Below are 27,847 nucleotides of genomic sequence, written 5' to 3' on the forward strand. Positions count from 1 at the left end.
TGTGTGATGAGCACAGATATTTGTTCCTGATTCATGGATGTTTTCAATGTATATAAGTATGTATTTATCTATTTAAGTATGTATATCGTCGCTTAGCACTCATAGTACAAGCTTTGCTTAGTTTGGGGCTAAGTTGATCTGTGTAAAGTGTCCAATATAATAGTAGTGTGTAGTAGTAATATTTATAAAAAAAAAAATTGTGACTCAATTAATTTGTAAATGGTTTGTAGGTTATTCCAAGACGAGACGACCGTTTGGGTGCTGGCGACAGACTGTCGTTGGACATCGGTGCTCTTAAAAGGCAATATGCGAGGTTAAGGGAGCGGCAGAGACAAGCGCATGTCATCCTAGCAGCGGCTTGCGCCAGACATGCCGCAGGTATTTTTGGCCATACGTAACTTCTAAAGTTTATAATATATTTCACTTGCTTATAATGTTCACATATTTCATTATTTATTTACAGTTGGAGTGCCAACTTCCCCAACGTCGCTTACAGTTAATAATCTCCTCTTGGGAAAAAGTGCAATTGTAAGCTCACGGGGCCGGAGACTCGGCCCGCCGCCCGGCGCCGTGCCGCCCTCGCGACAAGCGCTCGCCTCGAGGGAAAAGACTTCCCCACGAGCCCGCTCTAACGACACCATTAGTTGGAACGAAGAGAAAAGTCGTAAATCACTAAGCCGGCGTAATTCTGTCAAGTGGAAAGATATTAAGAAAGATAAGACTGCAGAAAAAGGAAGAAAGGCATCTATTGATTTAGATGAGGCTGGTGACGGAATCATTGTTTCGGAACGCGAAGCTGATGAAATGATTGCTTCATTGAGATCGCGGAGCTCTAGTGAAAGTTCTTCATATTCTTCACATTCGGCATCCAGTACTGACACTAGCCTGTGCGATGAAAACGAACGCGGTAGTGACTCGGACCCGGAAATACAAGACGACAATAAAGTAAAAGTCAAATCTAGTTCAAAAGAACCAAAACACTCATCATCATCGCTTTCAAAAGATACGATTTTATCGCAATCACCTACTTTAAAAGATTCAAAGTTATCTCCTAGTTGTTTTTCTAAAGATAATAAGTATGTTCGCTCGTCTAGCATTAAGGAATCACAAAATTCTCCATGTACTCTAAAAAAAGACACGTCGTTTCATCTTTCACCTATAATTACGGAATCAAAGGCTTCACCTTGTAAATTTATAAAAGATACAGAATACAAACACTCACCTATTTCAAATGAATCTAGAGTTTCCCCTGTTAGCAGTGCAAAAGAAAAAAATTCACCGTTTCACCTGTAATAAAAGAAACAAAACTTACTCCTTCAAAACAAAATGAAATTATGCCATTGGAAATGACTGTAAATGATTACCTACATTCTGCAGCAGGTGAATCATTAAGAAATTATATCGATGGATTTGACAGCAAGCGAAGTGACAATTTATTAGGTTGTACTGTGGACAATTATAAAACATCAAGTCCTTATAAAAGTAAATCTCCATTTTCAGACCACGGCTCTGAGAAAGGGGAAGTACTAATGAGACTGAAGTCTGAAGAATATACCAGAAGCACAGAATCAATCCGATCGTCAAAGCCACCCAAGAATCTAACGGACCTCAGTCCTATCGATTTGTCACCATGTAATTTTGAAACAGGCTTTAAATCTCCCTATAGTTACGATTTTGAAAGTAATTTTAAGAGACCTTCTACTTCTAAATTAGATGTAAGTGCTAGGCCACCAGATATTATCGATAGTCTGACAATGTATCCAAATTTTGTGCCTGATATAGATTTATCTGATAAAAATGTATCTGACATCGATAGCCCTCCGAGGAGCCCTGGTGCTGAGAGTATCGTAGTAAGCGAAGACGAGCCTCCCATACCACTGAGAATCGATAAATACTTTGAGCACAGTCCTGAATTTTTTGGAGCTCGTGTTACAGATCCTAATAATTCTGAAATACCTAATCGTAGAGCTGCTAAAAGATTATCACGGGTACCAAAGAAACCTGACTCCTTGACACTACAGAGTAACCATAATGATAAAATTCTACAGAGTGAAGTAGAACGAGCATCATCACTGCCACAGAGTCATAGTTTTTCAAAGAAAATCAGTACCAGCCCGGAAATTAATAATCAGCACAAAATGAATACAAGTGAAATTTCATATGAAGAACATAGTAAAATACAAAATATAAAACAAGGAAGCTTAGAAAAAACTCCAGAAACTAAAACATTTTCCCCCAAAGATTATGTCCTCAGATCTGGTCGAAAAAATAGCGAAAGAGCTCTACAAATCATTCAAGAAAACTCGAAAATACTAAGCAGAATCCTTACGAAACAAAATATGCCAGATATTACTACTAAAACTCATGAAACGAAAAGTTCAGAAAACCTAGTCGATGTTATCAAACCCGTTAGCACTGATATTGAAACCGTGGAACCAAATTTTACTGATTGCTCCTTCCTAAAGGAGTCAACGTCGGATTCTTTGATTGTTCATAGAAAAAAGAGCGTTGATAGTGAAGCAAACGAAAAAAATGATTTCGTAAGGATTAGGCCAATTTCCATAGATGATCCATTTTCATTAGAAATACGAGAAGTTATTGCACGTAATCCAGAATTTAGTACGTTGAAATGTATTAAATCGCCTAGTAGTGAATGTTTAGGCAATAAAACTGATCGTTATGGTTGGGAGAACAAAGGCTTCCTGGCCAAATGTGACTTTAAAAATCTTTTAAATAAGCCAGAAAAGTATGAATTCGATTACACTACTATGAAGACCCCAGAATCAACAGCACGCCTTGATGCGTCAAGCAACGAACCTAAACGTTCTTCAATTTCTGAATGGGCGCATAATTCAGGCCCAGCAGAGTCCAAAGCCTCAGTAACTTTACCTTCATCTTCAGAAATAAAAGATACTTCAACTTACGAACGTAGATTTATGACTGATGACTACAACTATCCCCTTTCTACCAAATACAATGACTTTGTTTTATCTAAAGCCAGCGATATTTGTAGCAAGACGGTAGGCCAAGGTCCGAAAATTTGCGATAGTTTAATAAAGACTGACAACAGCCAAGTAAGCGAGTTCGCGAACATAGTAACTTCCTCTATTAGCTTCACTTATGAACCTTCAGCAGATGACGATTCACCTTGTGGCGCAAAAAGTAACTCGAGCGATACATTGTGTCAAATTACTTCACTGGACCAAGTGTCTACTCCTATTTCACCCAAAATCTTTCCGAATAGGGACACGCCTACTAACCCTAAAGACTACTTAGAAAAGAGTGATAGATTCAAATTGGAATCTGATGACACTTGCAGTGCTATAACATCTCTAATCGAGACGGACACTTTGTCTTCGTTGTCGTACCCAAGGAGTCCGTCTACTGGCTCGTATCACCCGTTTCCTACTCGTCCTGCTATGCGGATGCCCAAAGAGCTTGGAGTTCGCTTGGGCATGTATCCTAAGGATACTGTTAATTCACCCCCAAAATAATTAATTAGATAAACTAGCGTCGAAGGCCTCTTATTAAAGAAAATGTATACTTATGTCGTTCCATTGCATTTTATTGACTTGTAGGTACTGATATTTGAGACTAATTTTGTGTTTTGAATGTTTTTCTGTTTTAGATCATGAGTCGTTTAACTTCAAACTTGAATGAATCCACTCTACTTTGCTATACATGATGGTGTAATACGAGAAATCTGAATAATTAAATAACGTATTCCTAATCACATGTTTTAACCTATCTATTCCCTTAAAGCAAAATTGTAAAATTTGACAAAATAACTACTTATATGTATAAGTACCAGAGTTTTAAGTTAAGCGACTTTTATGTACAATTTATATGTTTGTAATGTATTAAATAGGTAGATTTAAATTTAAAACTATTATAGATTAAATGTTTGATTTGATAATTAATAGAGGATTAACGAATAATTTATTAAAGTTGGATTATAATAATCCAGACATTTTCGAATGTTATGGCATGATGTTTTGGATCCAGCTCCTCAGACTTATGCACGTAGTTAGTACCTAGCTCCTCTGAACTGTTAAGGTCAGGAACTGATTATTTGCCGTTATAAATAAGAGCACATAACTACACAAACATTACTATTGATAATATAAGAATGGCTTCGCTTGTATTTAAGTATAAGCGTCAAGAATCTGTTGAATACGAACATAGGTTATAGCAGTAAGCCGTTCACCTATTTGAGCTAGAAACAAAACAAACTCGTTGCCTTGAATCTATTTTAAAGTAAACGTATAGTAAAATAATAATCCTTTGCAATATGAAATATTTGTATGATAATAAGTTAGATAGATTATTTGTTCGAGGTCAATGGAATTTTATGGCAATTAAAATTGTTTATACCGCTATAGAGTGAAGTCATGTCATTGCAGAGTAAGAGAAGTTGTTGTTAGAGGGAAATATTTATTCTACAGCAATATTGACAAAATATACATATTATTATGCGACCGATTGTCTTTATTTTAATCTTAAAACTATGTTAATAATAAATAAGTGATCAGAAGTCGTCAAGGACCGGAGGACACGTGCAGACGAGATGCTTGTCGCCGTACATATCGTCGATGCGACCAACTGTTGGCCAGATCTTCGTCTCGCCCTTCACGAACAGCTGGAAAAGCAATCAATCCATAAGTACATTTATAATGTAGATAGTTTGTCAAAACGTACAGAACCTGGCAACTAAGGCAAAGCTATGCTGATGCTGAGCGTTGGTAGTAATTCCTCTAACTTAGTAGAAATAATACTTTTTAAGAAAAAAAACCGCCGCTTTTGGGGTTCTGGTGAAAGAAACCTGCGAATGTTGGATTATGTAGAATAAAAAATACTGAAGTATAAGTTTGACGTTCAGATTTGAGGAGTTCCTTCCTGATCGTCATCAGAAGATCCACTGCACCAAATGTCACTGTACTAAACGTAAATGCACGCTGTTCTTTTAAAAATACCAAAGTCACTATAAGTGTGCCGTTCAGATTTGAAGAGTTCCGTTCTGATCATCATCATCACTTCCACTGCACCAAATATTACTGTTCTGAATGAAAATGCATGCTGTTCTTATAATAATACCAACGTCACTATAAGTGTGCCGTTCAGATTTGAGGAGTTCCGTCGGGTTCATCATCAGCGGTTGCACTGCAACCAATGTTACTGCTCTGAACGTAAACGCATGCTGTTCTTATAAAAACACAAAAATCATTATATGTATGCCTTTAAGATTTGAGGAGTTCCCTCGATTTCTCCAGGATCCCATCATGATGATCTGGGTTTTGATGAAAATGGGACCAATCTGTATTTATATACATTTCAATCAAAAAAAATGTCTGTATAATCTGGAAGGTCATGGTCCATAACATGTATTTCATAAAATTCATGAACCCAATAACGTGTCAACGTGTATGACCGTAGTTATGTTTTTTTAAATGATAATACAATTATTCAGTTATACTCACGGCAGGGAATGCTGCTTGTGCTCTGCTGTAGGGCCTGTTCCAGTCTTCTGATATCACAGCTTCTTGCGTATGAGGTGCCATCTGTAAATGGTTTACAAAAACAGTTCAAACCATCTCCAAACATCGCATGCTAAACTCAGTTCGCAAAGGCAACAATTAAAACGGATGGAGAGTAATAGTAAACATTAGGTACTCGGCGTAACCACCCGTAACTCAACGGGAAAACTTGTGTTAAGGCAAATACATACACTTAAAATATACATTATTTTAAAACATCAAATTTAAGTAGTTATACAAACCTTCAATGGATTGAGCCGTTTATCCATGACTCCATCCTCAATATCTTTGATTTCTTTCCTAATTTGGATGAGCGCGTCACAGAACCGATCTAGTTCCTGCAGGTCCTCGGATTCCGTAGGCTCTATCATTAGGGTCCCTGCTACTGGCCACGACATGGTAGGGGCGTGGAATCCTGGAAAGGAGAGTTTTTAAATGGACCAAGCCAGTTCAATCGACAAATTGACGAGAAAATCTGAGTGAAATTTATAAACGTAGTATCTTTATGAGAGAGAGCAAATAACTGTTATATGTTTTTAAGTTATGGGCAGTTTTTAAATGAAGTTTCTATTTTTAAAGGCGCAAGTCATTTCATATTGAACCTAATCAAAAACCTTTCGGAGTGGAAGAAGAAGAGCATGAAGTAGAGCGGTTGGTCATAAGCTGTAACGAATCTCGAATCACTCAAGATATGATCAAAGAACGCATCAACTCATCAATCGCTCAAGACTCATCAATCGACCAATTTTGTGTCTAAGATAAAGGTACACTTTAAATTGAGAAAACATAATTTTAGATAGATGCTTACCATAGTCCATTAATCTCTTCGCGATGTCACCAGGCTCGATGTTAGCAGTCTTCTTAAGATCTCTCACGTCGATGATGAACTCGTGCGCCACCAGCCCCCTCTCGCCCTTATACAGGGTTTTGTAATGGCCCTCGAGCCTCCGAGACATGTAGTTCGCATTCAGGATGGCCACTTGCGTCGCTCGCTTTAGGCCTTTAGGGCCCATCATCTGTAAAACACGGTTTCAGAATTGAGTGCCACATAATTTTGAATCATCATCAAGGATCGGACAAACGCCCGTCATTTCGAAAATGTAACCCTGTTCCGTACAGCAGAGACTTCCTTATGTTAATAAAAAAATTGTGTTTTATAAATTTATTGGACCATATAATTTATATCCAGTGACAAATTAGTTAATGATTATTATTACAAAAATTACTTTCGCCAATAAAATAGAATGACCAAAATTTTTTCTAAATTTTCAGGTGTGATGTGAGCCTATAACGACGTGAATTTAGGACCCATTTATGCGTTGAAAAAGTCCGTTCCCAGTCTACGGACGTCATAGGGGCATATGTAATCGTTGACATTGGTATATTGTTCTCCAATATGATTGTGCCTCGGAGTTAATTTTCTCATGAATTTGTTTCACGGTGATGTAGTCAGGATTCCTATTAAAAATTGCTTGAAATTTTGACATAGCTGTAGATCTAAAACTCCCGGGAATATTTTGTAAAACAGTCCTTATGTCCTTAACAATTTTAAATGCTTTTTTTATGTGTAACTTCGTCCTTTGTAGTTCAAGAATTTTTTGTGGGATGACTTGGAAATATTTTTTTATGTACAGAAAATCTTTTTTTAAACTGGGGATTTTTATTAATTTCTTAATCTTTCGAATTGCGGTAACAAATTTTTCGAAATTCATGAGAAAATTAACTCCGAGGCACAATCATATTGGGAGAACAATATACCAATGTCAACGATTACATCATATGCCCCTATGACGTCCGTAGACTGTGAACGGACTTTTTCAACGCATAAATGGGTCCTAAATTCACGTCGTTATAGGCTCACACCTGAAAATTTAGAAAAAATTTTGGTCATTCTATTTTATTGGCGAAAGTAATTTTCGTAATAATAATCATTAACTAATTTGTCACTGGATATAAATTATATGGTCCAATAAATTTATAAAACACTTACAATTTTTTTATTAACATAAGGAAGTCTCTGATGTACGGAACAGGGTTACATTTTCGAAATGACGGGCGTTTGTCCGATCCTTGATCATCATCAGCCAAAAAATGACCACTGCGGAACAAAGGCTGTCTGATTCTGCGCTATCTGCATGTAATAAGAGTAGGTATTTATTTATTTTTTATACACTTACCTTAATATATGCCCAGGAAATTGGCAAGATGGCTGAAGAACCATAAGGCGCTGCGCTCACCGAACCAAAACTGTGAGCGGCGTCACCCAAGTCCGCCAGAGGGTCTACAACCGGATGTGAAGGCAGGAAAGGCGCTAGGTGAGCTTTCCTGCAAATTTTTGATTGAGAATTAGGTACTCTGTCAGATCGCGCCCGCCTCATGTCAGTTACTTAGCCTATGAATAACACCTGCAACACCAGAGGGGTTACATGGGTCTTACTAACCCTCTTGCTAACATCGAAAGATTGGGACATGCTGATTAATGACTTAGATCCATTCTAGGTATTTCACAGTTAATTTTTTTGTCCAGCCTAGTATTAAATACTCACACTCCAATAGGTCCCATGCCTGGACCGCCACCTCCGTGGGGGATACAGAAGGTCTTGTGCAGGTTAAGATGGGACACATCGCTGCCATAATCGCCTGGACGACACAGACCAACCTGCCAAAACGTGTAAATTATTTAAACACCGGTAAGAATTTTAGGAAAATCAAATCGTGTGGACTATAAGTAAATTAGTAAGTATGGGTTCCGGGTTCAATATGAAATTTGTCAAAATGTGAAAGCACAGAATGTTCCTGAGAACACATGCATTAATTAACATCCTATAACGATTGGAGACTTATTTAATTGAGTGAGCTCATTAGGATCTTGAGTTATTTGTAATAATATCTAACCTGAGCATTCATATTGGCGCCGTCCAAGTACACCTGGCCACCGTGCTTGTGCACCAGAGCGCATACGTCGGCGGCCTGCTCCTCGAACACACCGAACGTGCTAGGGTACGTCAACATCAGGCATGATAGCTTCTTGCTGTGCTCTTCAACCTGGAGATACAATGAGACCTCATGAGGAAGCGTAAATAAAAGTGGAGGCAGATCAACGTGAGCGTCGGTGAAAACTGCACTGAGAGAAAAAAACAAACAGTTTTCATGTTCGTTCAACAAGTTTTTTGGTTAAAATAGCGCCTACGTGCTCTTTGATTCAAACAACAAGCTACTTGTCATTTGAATCGGGCGTGATGTCGCTGTGGACCAAGCAAGCATGCTCTTGTGTTTGAGGCAAAGTCATTGTGATTTTACGATACGAACTACATACGGCTTTTGTCCACCAAACTTGAAATATTACACATATTAGTTAAATCAGGTAGAGGAGAATTCACAAACCTCTCTTCCCATCTAAAGAAGACCATGATCTTCAGAGTAGGTACGTTTTATAAGTTCTCACCTTGTTCTAATAATAATTTTAACCCGTCAGGCCCTCTTCCACCAACCACTTAACTCAGGGTTAGTGGGCTGTCAACTGTCAAATTCCATATAAAACGGTGGGTTAACCCTCCATTTTCGTTGGTGCAAGTGGCCCTTAATGAGAAAAGAAATTTACTATAGATAGCTTGATACCTTGTCTTTGAGATGCTCCATATCAATATCTCCGGAGGGTTTGACTCGGATAGCACACACCAGCATCCCGGCCATGTGCGCAGACGCAGGGTTCGTGCCGTGCGCACTCACGGGGATCAGGCAGATGTTCCGGCCCGCGTCGCCGCGGAACTCGTGGTAGCGCTTTATGGTACGTAGGCCCGCGTATTCACCTTGGGCGCCGCTGTAACACATTCATGGTTTTTAAAGTCAATCATCATTACTGACATTGCTGCAAGCAAGTCGTCAGTGCTGCCGTAAGGTAGCAGATCGAAAAATGATAAAATTGTAAAAAAAGGGGCTCCTAACCTGACCTGGCAGGATATGAAAACAGGAGAAACGGAGGACATATTTAGATAGCCGTAATTCTATAAAATTGCCACGGGAGTCATATTTTATAACTACATAGTTAATCCTATTGCTCTTCTGTAGTGGCGCGGCTGAGCCAGATTGCGGCTAGATATACGGCTAGGTAGGCTGTGCTTCGAAAGATCTTAGTAACTACTGCTCTTTACTTTCAACTGTCCATCTTTCATCACAAATTCAATAATAGATAAGGTATAATCAATGTCTTGCTCGAGAGAAGCGGAAATAAGGGAATCAAAATATGTTTATCCTAGAAGCGTTCTAACTGGTTTTACTTTCCTACCTGTTTGGCTGGAATGAAACTCGGTCGTATCCGGTGATCGCACACAAGTCGTTGGCCAGTTCCTCAAACAGCGTGTGGTATCCCTGGCACTGATCCAGCGGCGCGAACGGATGAATGTCGGTGAAGTGCTTGAACGAGCATGGCATCATCTCCGTGGTGGAGTTCAGTTTCATAGTACAGGAGCCCTGAAAAGGTTTCAAGTTTCACATCACCGAGCAAAGAAACAGTACTTAGTTACCTACCTAGTGCATCATGGCACCGGTGACACTGACAATGTATCATAAAATGTAATTGTGTCGCTTAACTTCAAAACTGGGTAAATCCATTCTGCTATAAGGTTGATAATCTTTCAGATCATATTATATTTTTTATATATTCAACCTTAAAGCAGAATGGATTTACCCAGGTTTGAAGTTAAGCGACTCAATTATTAATTAAGTATATTGTTTTAGTCGTTATAATCGTTCATACTGATATTCACATGAACGAATCCAAAAATTAAGTATCCACTCCTTGAATGTGCAATTGGTAAGTAGTCTATAGTAGTAAATCAAGGACTTTAAGTAAACTACGAATGACAAACGTTAGCGACATCTAAAATACGTGCAGAGACATCTAGTGGTAAATGTTGGAATTGAAATATTGAATACAACACATATTGACAACATATTGTAGGCCATTCGTAAGGCTTTGGTGTTTATCTGTTCAAACGTCTATCGATACACAAGAAACGTATACATATTATGCGAAAATAATTAGATACTTAATGAGATAAATAAAGATTAATTCCAGAATCCTTAAGTTATCCGCATTACGCTACTCTTACATGTGGAAGCTAAGTTTTGTATTAAAGAAGAAATTTGGCCTTGTTATGCAGACAGGTTAACTTCCCGGTTATTACGAATTATACACAGATTGTAGATACAAATAAATAGTGCAGATTAACAGATAACAAAACGTGTACAGAGTTTTAGGTCGTATAATTTAAGCCGGAGCATACAAAAAAAACTTACCAAAGGAATCATAGAGTGGACCAAAGATATGTCCTTATTCTCTAGTCGCTTCATGTACCGCACCAGCTTAGTTTCCGAGTGGTGCATGTTGAAAACAGGGTGCGTTAGGTAAGGAGACGTCCTTCTGAACGGACCCTTGAGTACGCTGCGAGATTTCACTGCATCTTCATTTTTCTTTACCTTAAAAGATTCCAACCATTATTTTTCTTATAACATACTAAAATCCAGTTCCTATATTTTTGGAGAAAAAATTTCATACATCCACCTAGTTAGCCTAAACCACACCTCGGACACTGGCGATCAAATATATGAAAGAGACGCGAACCACAGTCTAAGCTCGTGTAGGTGAACGCGTACTACGCTTGTATGAGTGAAGTGAAGTTGACTGTTCGCGTTTTTACAGGCGGTAACTGTGAGGTAACCGAGAGGGGGTAGGCGGCACTTTCAGCGGGGAGCGAGAGATATGGCCACTCTGTACGATAGTACTCTTTATTATACTGTGCCTAAACTGATCAATGCTTTGCACAGGTGATGGTACCTATCTATATACGTGCAAATTGAACAATACTCATTCATGAATCCACTTTCATGGCTAAAATATAGTAAGGTACAACGGGAAAGATCCCGACTGGGGGCAAATGTAACTTGGTCCATTTTTAGGGTTCCGTACCTCAAAAGGAAAAAACGGAACCCTTATAGGATCACTTTGTTGTCCGTCTGTCCGTCCGTCCGTCCGTCTGTCAAGACCCTTTTTCTCAGGAACGCGTGGAGGTATGAAGCTGAAATTTATATCAATTACTCAAGTCTACTGTCCCTTGAAGCTGTGAAAAAATCAAACTTCTAAGCCAACGCAATCAAAAGATACAGCCGTTTATGCCGCAAATTTTCGACACTTGCAAGGGAATCAAAACCTACAGGGTGCTTCCCGTGAACTCAGAATCTTGAAATTTGGTACGAAGCAACGTCTTATAGCATAGATAAAGGAAAAATTACGAAAACCATAAATTTTTAGTTACATCACATAATATATTTTTTTTTAATAATTTTAACCTTACTACCCATTTCCTCATAAACGCGTAGAGGTATTAAATTGAAATTCATACCAAATACTCAGGTCTATAATACCTTTAAGCTGTAACAAAATCAAACTTCTATGTCAACGCAATCAAAAGAAACAGCAATTTAAGCTGCATATTTTGAAACTCGCAAGTACTCGCAAGGGAATCAAAACCTAAAGGGTACTTCCAGTCGACCTAGAATCTTGAAATTTGGCATGAAGCAACGTTTTATAGCATGTGTTAATATAAAATAAAGGATTACTTAAACGATAAAGAGATCTTTGTCTTAAATTTATGCTCCTCCATCTTTCCCCATTGTAATGTTATGAATTTCATTTTGCAATAAAAATACCATAGTTATGACTCGATTGTCGTAATGAACGAACTTTGTAAACCTTGCAGGTTTGTACGGAACCCTCGGTGCGCGAGTCCGACTCGCACTTGGCCGGTTTTTTCCCTGTTTTACAATGTTTGCATTAAATAGAGTGTCCACCGGTTATATATGGTAGGCGTATTCAGTGGATACATGTAAAACTCAACATCATAGTGTACTAATGGAAAAAATGGATTAGTTACAATTGCTCCCCAGTCGAGATTTGCCCGGTGTACCTTAGTCTAAAGTTTAGACTAAGGTACACCAGGCAAATCTCGACTTTAGACTCTAAACAAAGGTCAATTCTTAGTTTACATCACATTGCATTGTTTTTCATAGAGCAATGAAGTTTAGTAGGTAAGTATATTTTACCTCTTCAACATTTTGACAATCAAATATCCACAGCAGATCATCCACATCCTGCATAGTGGTGGTCTCATCTAATGCTACACCAACAGCGCCGTCGTCGAAGTACCGAAGATTGATCTTCTTCTGTTGAGCTCTCTCTTTGATGGCACTAGCGTCATGGTTAGCGTGGGGTACGATGTGTAATGTATCGAAGTATACTTCGTTAGATTGCTTGTGACCACGTTGTCTGATACCTGCAATTACAACGTAGCATATTATTGTTAATCCATACTTGGGGGGATATCTCTGTGTTCTCTCGGCAGCAAAAGACAAGAGAAACCGAGCAAAGTACCGTGCTTATGTGTCGGAGATCATGTAACAGAACAAGCATCTATGACGAGGAAATGGACTCGTTATTACATATAAAACTTACGGCGAATCAACTTTTCCTTGACCAACTTTTTGGTGCATATTTCCTTCGGGATTTCATTGAATATTTTAACAAATAATATCTGCGAAGCTTTATCACATGTTTAGTTACGTCATCACTCATAAAATTCACTATTATTTGATGCACAACTTATTGGAAAAAGCTTATTTACAAACTATATTCACATGGATGGATTGTTGACATTGACAATCTGATCTGACAAACGAATGACGTTCCGATATTGCGTCTTGGTTCTAATTACAAGTCAGAGAGGTAATAATCACTAATATTGATTATTATACTTCCTGAATATATCATTCAATGTAACAATTAGGAACAAATGTGATCTTTCATTGCGAAGTTACTTACTAAATTGATTTAAACAATCTTTCACAAAATAATATTTACGTAAAAATATTTACGAAACACTCCACTATTGGACTACATAGGTAACAATATCAATAGCTCTGTCTCTCTCTAAAACACGTGCAAGCATGCAGATGTTACTACTGATAGGTAAACGATTATTTGCTGAGAGAACATGGACGTTAAATGTATAGGGTGTACGGCTTAGTAAACAAACCAGTCTCCATTATGTCCCCAGTAGGTCTCCAGTCTCCATTATGTCTCTGTTGTGTCTCCGGTGGGCCATTTTATTCAAAGTTGTCCACCCCGAAAAAAGTTGATATGAAAATGAAACCGATAGAAATTTATTAAAAGCTATTTTTATAGATTCTTTAATAAATGAATTTATATAAAATATAGAAGGTTCACTTGACTTTTAAGTAATTAATAAAAAAAATATGTTTTTGTTGAGTTGAGGAGAAGCGAGTGTTCCGTTCCGCAACCAAATTTAATCGCAGATAATGTAAATATAATAGGTTTGGGAATTTTACAATATGTTTATTATTCATTCTAAAATCACAAATGAAGAAATTTCACTTTAATTTTCACATAATTGCGGATTACTATTTTTTTAAACCGTTATATATATCCGTTCCGTTACTTTCAGTACAAAATAGAGGAGAATTTTTAAGATTACTATACTGTTTCACAAGTTTATAGGATGCCATCACTTGTAATCAATAGTTTAAACGTTACTATTTCAATATAAAATAACGGAAACGTAGTTTAATAACAAATTGTATTTAATTTTTGCAAATAAAACCATTTGAAACATGGGACAGTAACGGATCTGACTGTATGGGTAACGGATGAAAGCTAAGGTCTCGTCTACACTTGAACGTGGGTACCTAAGACCTCCAAAGCAAATCGCGCATAATGACTAAAACAACCGGAGTGTGTAATCCGTGATTGATTACCATATTTTAAATGAGTTAGTTTTAATCCCATACGTTTTTCTTTTATTTCCCGCAATCAAATTAAACTAAAACATCACATTAAAACCACATGAATACCGCTTTATACTTCCATTCCGATACGTTTTTCTTTCCGCCTATACGAAACCAACGATCTGGTATCGGATCGGAAGTAACGGAACGCTACCTCCGGCGATATTTTACTTAATTATTCATTAAATAATCACAAATCTTGTTTTTAATTGGCTTATTTGGTTTCAATATTAGTGCTTTGTTTTAGGAATCGATGTTAAAAGGTTGCATATTACGTATTTACCCGCAAATTTGGTTTCGGAAGGTGGAATGAGAAAATGTTACCCCTGAGTACGAGCTACTTTGATGCGTGTTTGGCGGCAACTGGCAAATGCAAGATGACGGTATTGAGTAGTTTTAAATTAATTTTGTCAAGCTGGATAAAATGTTACCAAATGTTAGGAACTTTCTTTTAATTTTAACAGTCATTCTGCGGTTTCGGAATGGAAAATTCCACAATTACCAGATTCCGTCTCGGCAAATTATACTTAATTTTAAATAGTACGTTTATTTATTAACATGAAATATTTTATAACATAATAGCGTATGACTCAATCTTTTCAAATTATGCCGTCATCAATATTTAGTACAATTAGTTATAGAATAAAATCCATAACAAAAACGATATTTGACGTAGGACAGCAAAAAATTGCCCATTTTTTAACACATTATAATTTTTAACAAATACATAATTATAATAAAAATTTAAATGAATATTGTAAATTACTGTCAACTAAATTTGGGTTCGAATAAAAAATAGTCTTCATTAGTTTAGACTCTTTAAATACGCTAAATATTATATCAAAAGTATGGGACAAGCCAAAAACGGGGTGGACAACTTTGAAAAAAATGGCCCCGGTATGTCTCCAGTCTCCAGTATGTCTCTGTTATGTCTCCATTGTGTCTCCAATATGTCTCCATTATGTCTCCAGTCTCCAGTATGTCTCTGTTATGTCTCTGTTAAGTCTCCAGTATGTCTCCGGTCTCCATTATGTCCCCAGTCTCTGTTGTGTCTCCATTAGATACTATAAAAGGGTCGGAGCGAGCCGACGCGCGTCATTCTTACAATATCCACAAGACTAACAGTGTCTCTGGCTTTCGTGTGTTATACTGGTGAGTGAAGTTGTTCTGCTATCGTTTCTCTGTTTGTTTTTACTTGGAAATTATTCTAAGTGATTGTAAACTTTGAAATTGTGTCTTTGTTTGATTGTGCGGGGACAATATCGTCGTACAGTTGAATTTAGACCTGTGGTGGAATTGCTTTACTGTTAGTTGTGGGGTTAATTTAGTGTTCTATTTATAGTGTAGTGTTACATTTAAATTGATGTGTATAGTGAAGTTTTCTGTGCTTTGTTTCATGAGTGCCGTCAAGCAATACAAAGACTGGGTCGATGTATGGCTGGTGCTTGGAGATAAGTCTGTGTTTGGTTTTGTAGGGAGTAATTCTTGCAAAACTAAGCTTAGATTATAGCACGTAAAGGAAACTTCATTCGTTTATTTAGTTGGTCAGTAAAATTGAATTTAGTAATTTTCCATGGGGTTATTTAGTGAAAGTTATAAGCCAGATCATTGTTTGTGACAGACTGTTGTCCGGCTAAGCGCTTTATACCTTGCGGCTGTTAAACATAAGGCGTTTAGGGGTCTTTTTGTTCCAAGTGGAGGGCTTGGGCGCTTTTATTTACTTACAAAAGCGTATTTTCTCACCGGTCTCAAAGAGTCCAACTGTTAGATGGAAGTGAGGACTTTCACGATTGACGAAAGACATTAGGAGTAATCCTTGCTCACTGAAGTCGGCAGTATTTGAGGCTGGGGTCCTATATATATTTATATTTATTTACTCGGTGCTCTGGTTCATGCTGGCGTTGGTCGCTGGGGATTTCGGTTGTGGTCGATCCATATCTAAGTAAAGTTTGATCGCAGCTGGGTCTTCCGTGTGGCTGGTACTGGTGTGTCTTAGAATACTGGATATATACACGGATAGGGCGATCTACTCTCTGCTACCCTAGCCCGCGGGCAAAAGCAGAGGGGGGGATCTGACCGACACAAGCCTATAGGTTGCCTATCTCAGCTTCGCTGGCTGAACTGTACAGCTTATGGTAGGGATACACTTGTGCATATTCTGAACATTAGATCTATGGTAAGTGATGGTCTGTGTTTCAGATATGCTAGAGTAGGGAAAACGATAGGATTAGGGTAGCGTCACACACTATTTCTATGAAAGTAGGGTTCTTTTACGATTGGTCTTAAAATATAATTGGTCAATGTGTATTTATGTGGTTTAAATGGACTTTAAATGTGGTGTATACTATCTTAAACTGCTTGCTAAAACTTTGAACTCATAAAATCTCTTATTACTTAATTTACCTGAGTGTGATTAATAATTGTGGTAGCAATTTCTGATCTTTTGGTGTAGCGGCGGGATGCTAAGTGTTGCTAACTGGGTTTTCAAGGTAAATTCTATCAAATTGGCTAGGGAAACAAACTGTCTTTGGAATAAAAGGTATAGTTTGTTATAGGGTCCAGTGGCATGCGAGCGCCGTCCACTGATGGAAAGTCAAAAGCTTAGAAAAGTTAGTAGACTTACTTAGTTTTCATAAAGGTTAGCGACTACTCGGCATTTCGTTAGTACATTAGAAGGGTCGAGAAGTTATGGTCTATTCTCAGTATTGGGGAAAAGGGGGGTTTAGCTAGGGAAAAAGAAACAAAACAAAAAGGGGGTTAGTTCGTAGATAGATAGCCCTTCAGACTTACTTGCTTAGGATCCTGATAAAGTGGTTTGATCAGGTCAGGGGTCCCATACCGTATCGCAAGCCCTTGCCCAAGCCGGGACCACTAATAAGGCGTAGCGGATGATTACCAAAATATTTTTTAATATTTATTTCATGTATGTTTCACTCACTAACTTTTATTTTAAAATTTCTTCATCACGTCATTAATTTTCTCACATATAACTTTCTAGGCCTAAATCTGATAAAATACTCTTCTATAACACTATATTATTATGCTATAATAACCTTTATTCTTCTCCAAAATATAAATAAATAAAATTTTAAAAATTAGTCAAAAATACAGCTGATACTCATTAAAGGATCTAGGTTATCGCGGTTCACATCGAAGGGTTCTACTTATTCACGCTAGACGATCACAAGGCCAAATTTACGGGATATATTTAAAGGGGGGTTAGCTATACTGTTGGTTAGTCAAGTAAGTAAGTAAATAAGTAAGGTGAGCGGAGGTTTAGTTACATTTGGTTCCGTGCCCAAGGGATCTAAGATGTGCTCTGTAGAACACATCTTGGATACCAAGGTTTATAAATAAATAATAGGAATTAGCCTTACCAGGCTACATTTGTTGTTGTGAAAACGAGTGGGTGTGCTGTATTTCTTGACTTATTTCATCTCTAAATAAAACTCGTATACCTAATATTTTTATTCAATCGCTATTTCATAAAAACTAAAATAACTTTATCGTTAATAAACAAGTCTGTAGTATTTTCTTCCATTGTTAATTCTTGCCGCGTTCCGAGCGAAGTTATGCATCAGTACAGAATCAATTATATTTTCGTCTTCCTCTGGTATCTGTAAAAATAAAATAATAAAATTAAAATAGCGTAGTAAACCTAGACAAAATCTATTTCTAGGAAATTAGCTCATAATCGTAGTGGTTAAACATCGTCCCGATTAGGCGATTCGGGTTGCATTGCTACGTAGCAATTGTTGGCATTGGCACATCTTGACGTTCCTTTGCGCCTGTGCGCAGTACTATTATTTATTCTGTGCCTTAATGTATGTTTTTCTAGCTGTGGGATAGGCAGGGCTAGTACGTAAAATACTAGGTACTTATAGAAAAAATATTCATGTACCTAAAATAAAAGAAGGCGCGGAGCTGTAGTAGTTTAGAAGAGTTTCCCACCTAGTAATCGGAATTGGAAACATAAGTGTGTACACAATGTACAATAGTAATAGAATTTCATGTTAAAACAAATAGTTCTCTATATGTCTAGTACATTTTCATAGCAGGCTCTGCCATCTTCAGGGCTATTTTGAAATCTCACATCACGTTTGCACTTCACACCGGAGATCGGATAGCTTCGACGCTGTCCTATATAGTCCATGAACACTCTTATATGTATGTTCCTGGCAGGCGTCTGTTATACAGAATTTCATTTATAGGCAGGATAACTACTAGTTAGGACAGTAAGTAGGTCGCTATCATAGTCTAGATGTAAGATGATTTTCCTAAAATAATCCAGGATACCTAAGCCCTAGATTTAAGACCTAGTAATACAAGAAGATAGGCTCTAGTCTAATGGCTATGGGGGCGCGATTATTCATTGTCGCGCTGAAGTACAATATTATATGGGGCGTCCCGCCATTTTTCTATGAATGCTGAATAGCTACACGCATGTGGTATTATGACAAGTACATCCTTCGATGGATGGCTTGTTTGCATTTCAGTTGTAACTCTATAATCTACAAATTGGCTCACAGGATTTCATACATCATACAATAATTTGGCATATTGTTTGTACGGTTTGTACCAAATATTGTCACTGTAGTGCAGCCGTGAGAAGAATAGGTTTCTGTCTGTTAAGATATAGGTATAAATCATATTAGGACTAATTTTAGTTCATTAGCTTATAAGTCATCATATATTTTCATATTACATCCGTAGTAAACAAGCATACGTCCCTCTTGATGGTGAGAGGTCGCCGTAGCCTATATCTGCCAATTATTTCAATAAATTAAATCCACTGTACGAATTTCAACTTCCTATACGTATATATTTTTACTGTAGTAATACAAATAAGTATGTATGTATAAACAAGATTTTCAATAACTTCATATGATATGAGTTCGTTATCTCACATGATAAGCTGTAGGCTAGTCTAAAATAGTAAGTGTAAAACCATACAATTATTATGTTCGGTAGATTGTGTACACAGCTTTTATACAATATTTCACAAGTCAGGAGTATGCCAACATACTGTACTTCATTACAACCATGTCAAACATATCCTACGAAATATTAGCATTACCAGCATCTGGGAGGTCGTACCTCGCCATACCCTAACTCCACCACTGCTTGATCATTGTCACAATTGCTTAATGAATTTCAGGAAAATTGATTGAAATTTGTAATATTCCTGTTAAGCAGGCATAGATAATAAGCACTATTATCATTATAAAACCATATTTTACTGAGGTTCAGAAAAAGTATGTAGTATGTGGTACGCATTAAGTATGTAAACTTACCTAACATGACCGGGTCCAGTCTGATTGTCGGATTACTTTGTTGTTCAGTAACGTTGAGCATGAGCTGGTAGTGTAGATCAGTGAGCCTTTAGTACACTGAAAGGAAACGTCAGAGATTAGAAATGTTCATGTAGATAGCGTAAGAAAAGGGTTTAGTTTTAGAGTGGGGTTCTGCCAAATAGGAACAATATTATTTCACTTATCTACTCACGGGGGCGCGTCGCTTAATTTTGGAACTAAGACACGCCCGTGAGAAATATTGTGTCAGAAAAAACAACGCATACTACAAAATTTACAAAAGGAAAAAAAAATATTAAAAAGTTTGAGAACCTCTGCCGTGCAGTTCATATCTACATGAGCTAGGACATAAATGAGTTAGTAATAAGTTTGCTTAACCAATAAAATTAGGATAAATTAATGTAAGTTCAATTTTCACTTCATCGCTTATTGCCATCGTTATACTTCGCCTAAGTTATCTAAATGTAATAATTAGTATGAGCTATTATAAAAAAATAAAAGTACCTTTCGTTTATATGAAGTCAGTAGATATATGGAAGACGGTCCACCTGAAGCATGGCCTCTCGGGTAAAACCTGAAATTGTATATATGAAAAATTTGTTAAAAGAGGGTGTATGTATGTTTAAGGAATCTTATTTATAAATATGTATCATTAAGATTGTTTATATTTATCTGGGCCATTCATGGTTAAGAAAAAAAAAAAAGAAGAACAACCATATCCATGTTTCTATGTAAAATTTCCTGCCGAGTCGTTTTACTCACTAAGTAGAGTTAATTAAGTTAAAAAGTAGCTGTTTAGTGGCAATGATTTTTTGTACTTACTTGAGGATAGTGCTAAGACGGAGTACAGTCCATAAAGGACACACTGGAAAATTCCTCAGTCCATTGTCATGTTTTTAAAAATTTTCTAAGTTTGCTGCAGCTGCGAATGCCATGAAGAAGGAATAAATTGTCTGAGGTTACAAAAGACTGTCGGGGCATGTTTTACAATATTGAAGACACGAACATAGAAGAGGACAATGCAAGTTTAAGCTCGCTTTAAGAAATTTATTATGTTGTTACATTATTATTCAATCAAATAAAAGTATTTTGAACCTACTTATGGCATCATTTTGTATTTTATCATAAGGTAGTTAAAACCAAAATAAAATTTTGCGGATAGTTTGTAAACAAAAAAAAATATATATTATCAAAACCACATCAAATTTGTTGTTACATTATATTTTACAAAAAAAATATATATATATATATATCAAAACCACTTCAAAATTGATGATACATCATCTTTTGCAGGAAAAATTGAAAATATCAAAACCACTTCAAAATTGCAATTATTTTTTTTTTTGCAAAATTGTATTATGCGCTTATTATGAACATTACATGATGTGTAATGTAAATTTGATGTGTACATTGGTTACAAGTCAATAACCTTTTAGTAAAGAGTTTTCTTTAATTGTAGCATACTTATAGGGAAAATTATTATTTTTCTTTCTTATCATCATTATCATTATTTTAAACGTGTCATGAGTTCTTCAAAATTTTATTGAGATGCAGTGTTATTATTATAGGGGTGGTAGGTAGAAGTCAAAATTTTGTCTGAAATTAATTTTATTTCTATAGTGATCTGTGTGATAAAGGGCTTTATTGGCTAGCACATCGTATAGTTTCTCTGTCACTTAGTAGTTTCGTTCCTAGGATTATAAAATGGTGTATGGTGGATGTAAATTTATAATACGGATTTTTTTATTATTATTATCTAGATAAAGAAGTCGGTTCATTATATGGACAACAATTTTTTTTAATCTTTATTTTGTAAGAAGAATGTATTGAATATACATTGTATGGTTAGATTATTTTAATATAACAATAACTGGACATCATAGTAGCTAGTCTGCCTGGGGTAGACGTTAGGAAAATCGAGATCGGTGGATAAGCTATTTTTCATTTTAGTTATTACAGTTAGCAGTGATATTTATTATTTATGCGTTATCATTTATTACATTATATAGGGTGGTATACTGTACGATATCGGTAATCACCAGTGCAGATCCTCGTTCCTAAGCATAACTTGGTCAGTATTTTATCCTACAAAGATCGGAGTAGGGAGGGCCACTAATTTTTTAGCTGACTGTACTTACTTTTATTAAATTTTTGCATTTTATGCTATCAATTTTGCATTATGAACTGCAGGAAAAAAAAAAACAAAGACAGGAAAATTGAAAGTAGGGTAGTGAACTTACAGTAATTGACTCTAATTAAAATGTGAACATAAAATATAATATTTTGTTTCGTACGAACATTTTATTTTTAGTATGTGCATCAAACAATTTTCACACATTGTCAAATTTCTTGCGGTTAGTAATTACTTTGTAAAAATTAAATATAGTTGAATAAAATGAAACCTTTGATAAATAAAATTAATTTTCTTTGCCTCGAGTCAGGGTAGAGTGGGGTAAAATGGGATACGTAAATTTTTGAAGTTATTATAGAATTTTATTTTCATTTTTATTATTTATTTTGATTACTTTTAAAAGCGCTGGCTTTCTGTAAACAATCGAGTGAAAGCGTAATTGAGGAGGAATGAACGAGTGTATTGTGTATAAGTTAGAGGTGATGAATGCTTATAGATGTATGTTTGATAGATTGAATGGCTGGATATGACGGATGTAAGATATGAAAGTGTGTCTCGAATGTTTTATTTTATGGAATGAGTGGATTGATACAGACAGACAGCGCTGGAAGGTGGTCAAAACTAGTTTGGTCGGAATTTGCGGGAACAAACAAGGGGGGGAATTTTGGGAACACATTAGTCATAAAATTCTTATTGGTTAGGTTAAAATCCAATGGATTCGACCCATTTCAAGGGTAGTTTTTTGTGACTACTACTACACAAGGTAATAAGACCCATACGAAAACCACACACCTCATCTTGAATGGGATGTATTTGACAATCGACATATTTAAGGGCCGATATCGTCTAGTGAGAACGAGGCTCTTTTCAATATTTGTTTCCTTGTTATGTGTTCAAATTTGTGAAGTTTAGTATCATCAAATTATTTCTTCATTTGATCATGATATGGTACCAAGTTGAGGTACATGCTTATGTCATTTAAGGTTTGTTTTATGAAAAAAAAAAACACCCCAGCAAACTTTAAGTCAGTATATTTTATTCAAGTTGAGACATGCGCCAAAACATGTGGCTGGAGTGATTAGGTAGAGAAATTGGTTTGAGTTCCGACAATGGAGATTGAAGGCTCTGGACTTATAATGAGAGCTCTAAAGGTTTCTTCGTAATTGCGTGGGAAGTTATTGTGAACTCGTTGAAATTATTACGGTAATTATTCCGGTCCAACAGTGTGGATGGAATGAATATTCGCCGCGACCGGGGAACGAGCTAGCAAGAACGGGTTAGTAGGACCTATCAGATTCACAACCTGATATCCCTGGCGGTGCGTGGACTCTGGGAAAGGAGTTATCATGGTTCATTGTCGAGACTCTGATGAGCTGATTTCAAAACTGAGTCGCTAGCAGTCGCATAGTATTGGAATACACACCACACAATTAGAAATGGGGGGGGATATTTCCGACTGATCTAGAGATATTTTTCTTTTATTCAATTTTATTGCTTCTTTTGCTAAATAAGATTGGATTTTTTTACTAACCACTTTGTATTTTGTAAAAGAAATCCAATCTGGGGGCGAGTTGTAACAGAACAAGCATCTATGACGAGGAAATGGACTCGTTATTACATATAAAACTTACGGCGAATCAACTTTTCCTTGACCAACTTTTTGGTGCATATTTCCTTCGGGATTTCATTGAATATTTTAACAAATAATATCTGCGAAGCTTTATCACATGTTTAGTTACGTCATCACTCATAAAATTCACTATTATTTGATGCACAACTTATTGGAAAAAGCTTATTTACAAACTATATTCACATGGATGGATTGTTGACATTGACAATCTGATCTGACAAACGAATGACGTTCCGATATTGCGTCTTGGTTCTAATTACAAGTCAGAGAGGTAATAATCACTAATATTGATTATTATACTTCCTGAATATATCATTCAATGTAACAATTAGGAACAAATGTGATCTTTCATTGCGAAGTTACTTACTAAATTGATTTAAACAATCTTTCACAAAATAATATTTACGTAAAAATATTTACGAAACACTCCACTATTGGACTACATAGGTAACAATATCAATAGCTCTGTCTCTCTCTAAAACACGTGCAAGCATGCAGATGTTACTACTGATAGGTAAACGATTATTTGCTGAGAACATGGACGTTAAATGTATAGGGTGTACGGCTTAGTAAACAAACCAGTCTCCATTATGTCCCCAGTAGGTCTCCAGTCTCCATTATGTCTCTGTTATGTCTCCATTAGGTCTCCAGTCTCCAATATGTCTCCATTATGTCTCCATTGTGTCTCCAATATGTCTCCATTATGTCTCCAGTCTCCAGTATGTCTCTGTTATGTCTCTGTTAAGTCTCCATTATGTCCCCAGTCTCTGTTGTGTCTCCATTAGATACTATAAAAGGGTCGGAGCGAGCCGACGCGCGTCATTCTTACAATATCCACAAGACTAACAGTGTCTCTGGCTTTCGTGTGTTATACTGGTGAGTGAAGTTGTTCTGCTATCGTTTCTCTGTTTGTTTTTACTTGGAAATTATTCTAAGTGATTGTAAACTTTGAAATTGTGTCTTTGTTTGATTGTGCGGGGACAATATCGTCGTACAGTTGAATTTAGACCTGTGGTGGAATTGCTTTACTGTTAGTTGTGGGGTTAATTTAGTGTTCTATTTATAGTGTAGTGTTACATTTAAATTGATGTGTATAGTGAAGTTTTCTGTGCTTTGTTTCATGAGTGCCGTCAAGCAATACAAAGACTGGGTCGATGTATGGCTGGTGCTTGGAGATAAGTCTGTGTTTGGTTTTGTAGGGAGTAATTCTTGCAAAACTAAGCTTAGATTATAGCACGTAAAGGAAACTTCATTCGTTTATTTAGTTGGTCAGTAAAATTGAATTTAGTAATTTTCCATGGGGTTATTTAGTGAAAGTTATAAGCCAGATCATTGTTTGTGACAGACTGTTGTCCGGCTAAGCGCTTTATACCTTGCGGCTGTTAAACATAAGGCGTTTAGGGGTCTTTTTGTTCCAAGTGGAGGGCTTGGGCGCTTTTATTTACTTACAAAAGCGTATTTTCTCACCGGTCTCAAAGAGTCCAACTGTTAGATGGAAGTGAGGACTTTCACGATTGACGAAAGACATTAGGAGTAATCCTTGCTCACTGAAGTCGGCAGTATTTGAGGCTGGGGTCCTATATATATTTATATTTATTTACTCGGTGCTCTGGTTCATGCTGGCGTTGGTCGCTGGGGATTTCGGTTGTGGTCGATCCATATCTAAGTAAAGTTTGATCGCAGCTGGGTCTTCCGTGTGGCTGGTACTGGTGTGTCTTAGAATACTGGATATATACACGGATAGGGCGATCTACTCTCTGCTACCCTAGCCCGCGGGCAAAAGCAGAGGGGGGGATCTGACCGACACAAGCCTATAGGTTGCCTATCTCAGCTTCGCTGGCTGAACTGTACAGCTTATGGTAGGGATACACTTGTGCATATTCTGAACATTAGATCTATGGTAAGTGATGGTCTGTGTTTCAGATATGCTAGAGTAGGGAAAACGATAGGATTAGGGTAGCGTCACACACTATTTCTATGAAAGTAGGGTTCTTTTACGATTGGTCTTAAAATATAATTGGTCAATGTGTATTTATGTGGTTTAAATGGACTTTAAATGTGGTGTATACTATCTTAAACTGCTTGCTAAAACTTTGAACTCATAAAATCTCTTATTACTTAATTTACCTGAGTGTGATTAATAATTGTGGTAGCAATTTCTGATCTTTTGGTGTAGCGGCGGGATGCTAAGTGTTGCTAACTGGGTTTTCAAGGTAAATTCTATCAAATTGGCTAGGGAAACAAACTGTCTTTGGAATAAAAGGTATAGTTTGTTATAGGGTCCAGTGGCATGCGAGCGCCGTCCACTGATGGAAAGTCAAAAGCTTAGAAAAGTTAGTAGACTTACTTAGTTTTCATAAAGGTTAGCGACTACTCGGCATTTCGTTAGTACATTAGAAGGGTCGAGAAGTTATGGTCTATTCTCAGTATTGGGGAAAAGGGGGTTTAGCTAGGGAAAAAGAAACAAAACAAAAAGGGGTTAGTTCGTAGATAGATAGCCCTTCAGACTTACTTGCTTAGGATCCTGATAAAGTGGTTTGATCAGGTCAGGGGTCCCATACCGTATCGCAAGCCCTTGCCCAAGCCGGGACCACTAATAAGGCGTAGCGGATGATTACCAAAATATTTTTTAATATTTATTTCATGTATGTTTCACTCACTAACTTTTATTTTAAAATTTCTTCATCACGTCATTAATTTTCTCACATATAACTTTCTAGGCCTAAATCTGATAAAATACTCTTCTATAACACTATATTATTATGCTATAATAACCATTATTCTTCTCCAAAATATAAATAAATAAAATTTTAAAAATTAGTCAAAAATACAGCTGATACTCATTAAAGGATCTAGGTTATCGCGGTTCACATCGAAGGGTTCTACTTATTCACGCTAGACGATCACAAGGCCAAATTTACGGGATATATTTAAAGGGGGGTTAGCTATACTGTTGGTTAGTCAAGTAAGTAAGTAAATAAGTAAGGTGAGCGGAGGTTTAGTTACAATCATTTTAGGATATCGAGTCAGCCAAGCAACTATCAATTTTCTTCATGATGACACTGAAGAAGTTATTTTTCTAGTTTTTGCGAAGATTTAGATAAAGAATATCAACGAGTGTAATGCTGTTGCAAGAGTATGAGATCAATTAATAATGATATACCTTGATCAAGTACTAGAGTAGCGTTATGGACTCGAATGGCAATGTCCCTGAGCCCCTGAGGGCCGTGGTAGACGGCGTACATCGCAGACATGTTCGCCAAAAGCGCTTGAGCGGTGCAGATGTTGGATGTCGCCTTATCTCGACGGATATGCTGCTCTCTAGTTTGAAGGGCTAACCTGGAAAGGTGGACAATATTAGGATTATTATTTTTAACTTTCATATGCAAAATTGCAAAATTATATAAACATTAAACACACATTTTGCAACAATAACGGCTCAACGATCTTTTGATGTTTACGGTCGACGATTGGAGTAAGACTATTATTATTTATTTATTTAAACTTTATTGCACAAAAGAACAACTTAATGTACAAAAGGCATTCTCTACCAGTCAACCTTTGGGCAAAGCGGAGAAGATTGTAGGCGGTGCATTGGGGCGATTATCATCATAATCCTTGTACTTAGTTGAATGGCAACGAATCAAAAATGGAGGAAATTATGACTTTGCATGCGCCAGATGAAATTCCACTAGAAGACTGATCCAAAAGAATACCATTATGGCTGTTAGTTTTTTTTTTAAACGAAAATGTTACCTATAGGCATCTCGTCCAGCAGCGTCTCTCGTCACGCCCACCATGCGACCAGGCATGAGCCGTACCAACGGATGTTCTGCCGCGAAGAATCCAGCATGGGGACCTCCATAGCCAAGTGGGACTCCCAACCGTTGAGAAGTACCCACGGCAAGGGCGGCGCCGCACTCCGCTGGAGGCCTGAGCAGAGCCATGGCTAGAAGATCCGTTGCTACTACGACTAATGTCTGAAGAAAAGGTAACAAACAGTTATAGTTTGACGTAGTCTGCTAATGAAGATATAACGTTCTAAGTTTTTCTTTCAGACATGAGTACCAAAATTTTAGTACAAATTACGAGCACTGCTCCTCTCTACCTCTACATACATTTATGAGATACTTACCAAATACTAAAGAGGATCGAGTATTATAGAGAGTTAATGGCAAAGTAAAATGTGTAATCACAGTGCATAGACTGCCATCTCTCGACACAAGCTTAAAACTTTTGAACCTCAGTTTTGACAATTTGGCCCATATTGTTAGCTTGATATGTGTTAAAATGTCAAATATTAAATATAAGCGCCATCTAGCCGAGCGTTTCCCAAAGTTGTAACGCCATCTAGGCCACCGTACCTTTTTCTCTATGGCTT

At 36.9% G+C, this 27,847-nt stretch overlaps 2 protein-coding genes and 1 long non-coding RNA gene across 6 annotated transcripts in view; 1 reads left to right on the plus strand and 2 right to left on the minus strand.

Annotated features, from left to right (window-relative positions):
* The window catches only part of LOC125226024 (TBC1 domain family member 30), a 27,116-nt gene extending 22,638 nt beyond the window's left edge, over positions 1-4,478 (plus strand). For 3 of the 4 annotated variants that reach the window (XM_048129841.1, XM_048129842.1, XM_048129844.1), the window contains 2 exons: positions 231-378; positions 464-4,478. In XM_048129841.1, the coding sequence (XP_047985798.1) occupies positions 231-378; positions 464-1,293 (978 nt within the window). In that variant the 3' untranslated portion in view covers positions 1,294-4,478. The remainder of the gene's footprint in view (positions 1-230; positions 379-463) is intronic. The other variant, XM_048129845.1, reaches the window with a different exon arrangement.
* Positions 4,415-27,847, minus strand: part of LOC125226019 (glycine dehydrogenase (decarboxylating), mitochondrial) — a 25,509-nt gene continuing 2,076 nt past the window's right edge. Inside the window, exons 6-18 of the mRNA XM_048129834.1 lie at positions 27,223-27,446; positions 26,630-26,805; positions 12,636-12,865; positions 10,833-11,012; positions 9,820-10,004; positions 9,153-9,354; positions 8,430-8,579; positions 8,081-8,193; positions 7,712-7,859; positions 6,343-6,550; positions 5,777-5,949; positions 5,478-5,558; positions 4,415-4,639 (exon numbers count right to left, since the gene is read on the minus strand). Coding sequence (XP_047985791.1) covers positions 4,529-4,639; positions 5,478-5,558; positions 5,777-5,949; positions 6,343-6,550; positions 7,712-7,859; positions 8,081-8,193; positions 8,430-8,579; positions 9,153-9,354; positions 9,820-10,004; positions 10,833-11,012; positions 12,636-12,865; positions 26,630-26,805; positions 27,223-27,446 — 2,181 coding nt within the window. The 3' untranslated portion in view covers positions 4,415-4,528. The remainder of the gene's footprint in view (positions 4,640-5,477; positions 5,559-5,776; positions 5,950-6,342; positions 6,551-7,711; positions 7,860-8,080; positions 8,194-8,429; positions 8,580-9,152; positions 9,355-9,819; positions 10,005-10,832; positions 11,013-12,635; positions 12,866-26,629; positions 26,806-27,222; positions 27,447-27,847) is intronic.
* Positions 17,847-20,248, minus strand: LOC125226043. Its single transcript, XR_007177041.1, has 3 exons — positions 20,210-20,248; positions 19,688-19,783; positions 17,847-18,010 (listed from the first exon to the last, which is right to left on the minus strand). It is a non-coding gene; the product is annotated as an uncharacterized LOC125226043 (long non-coding RNA).

This window comes from Leguminivora glycinivorella, chromosome 5, assembly GCF_023078275.1.
Source record: "Leguminivora glycinivorella isolate SPB_JAAS2020 chromosome 5, LegGlyc_1.1, whole genome shotgun sequence".
Taxonomy (NCBI): Eukaryota; Metazoa; Arthropoda; class Insecta; order Lepidoptera; family Tortricidae; genus Leguminivora; species Leguminivora glycinivorella.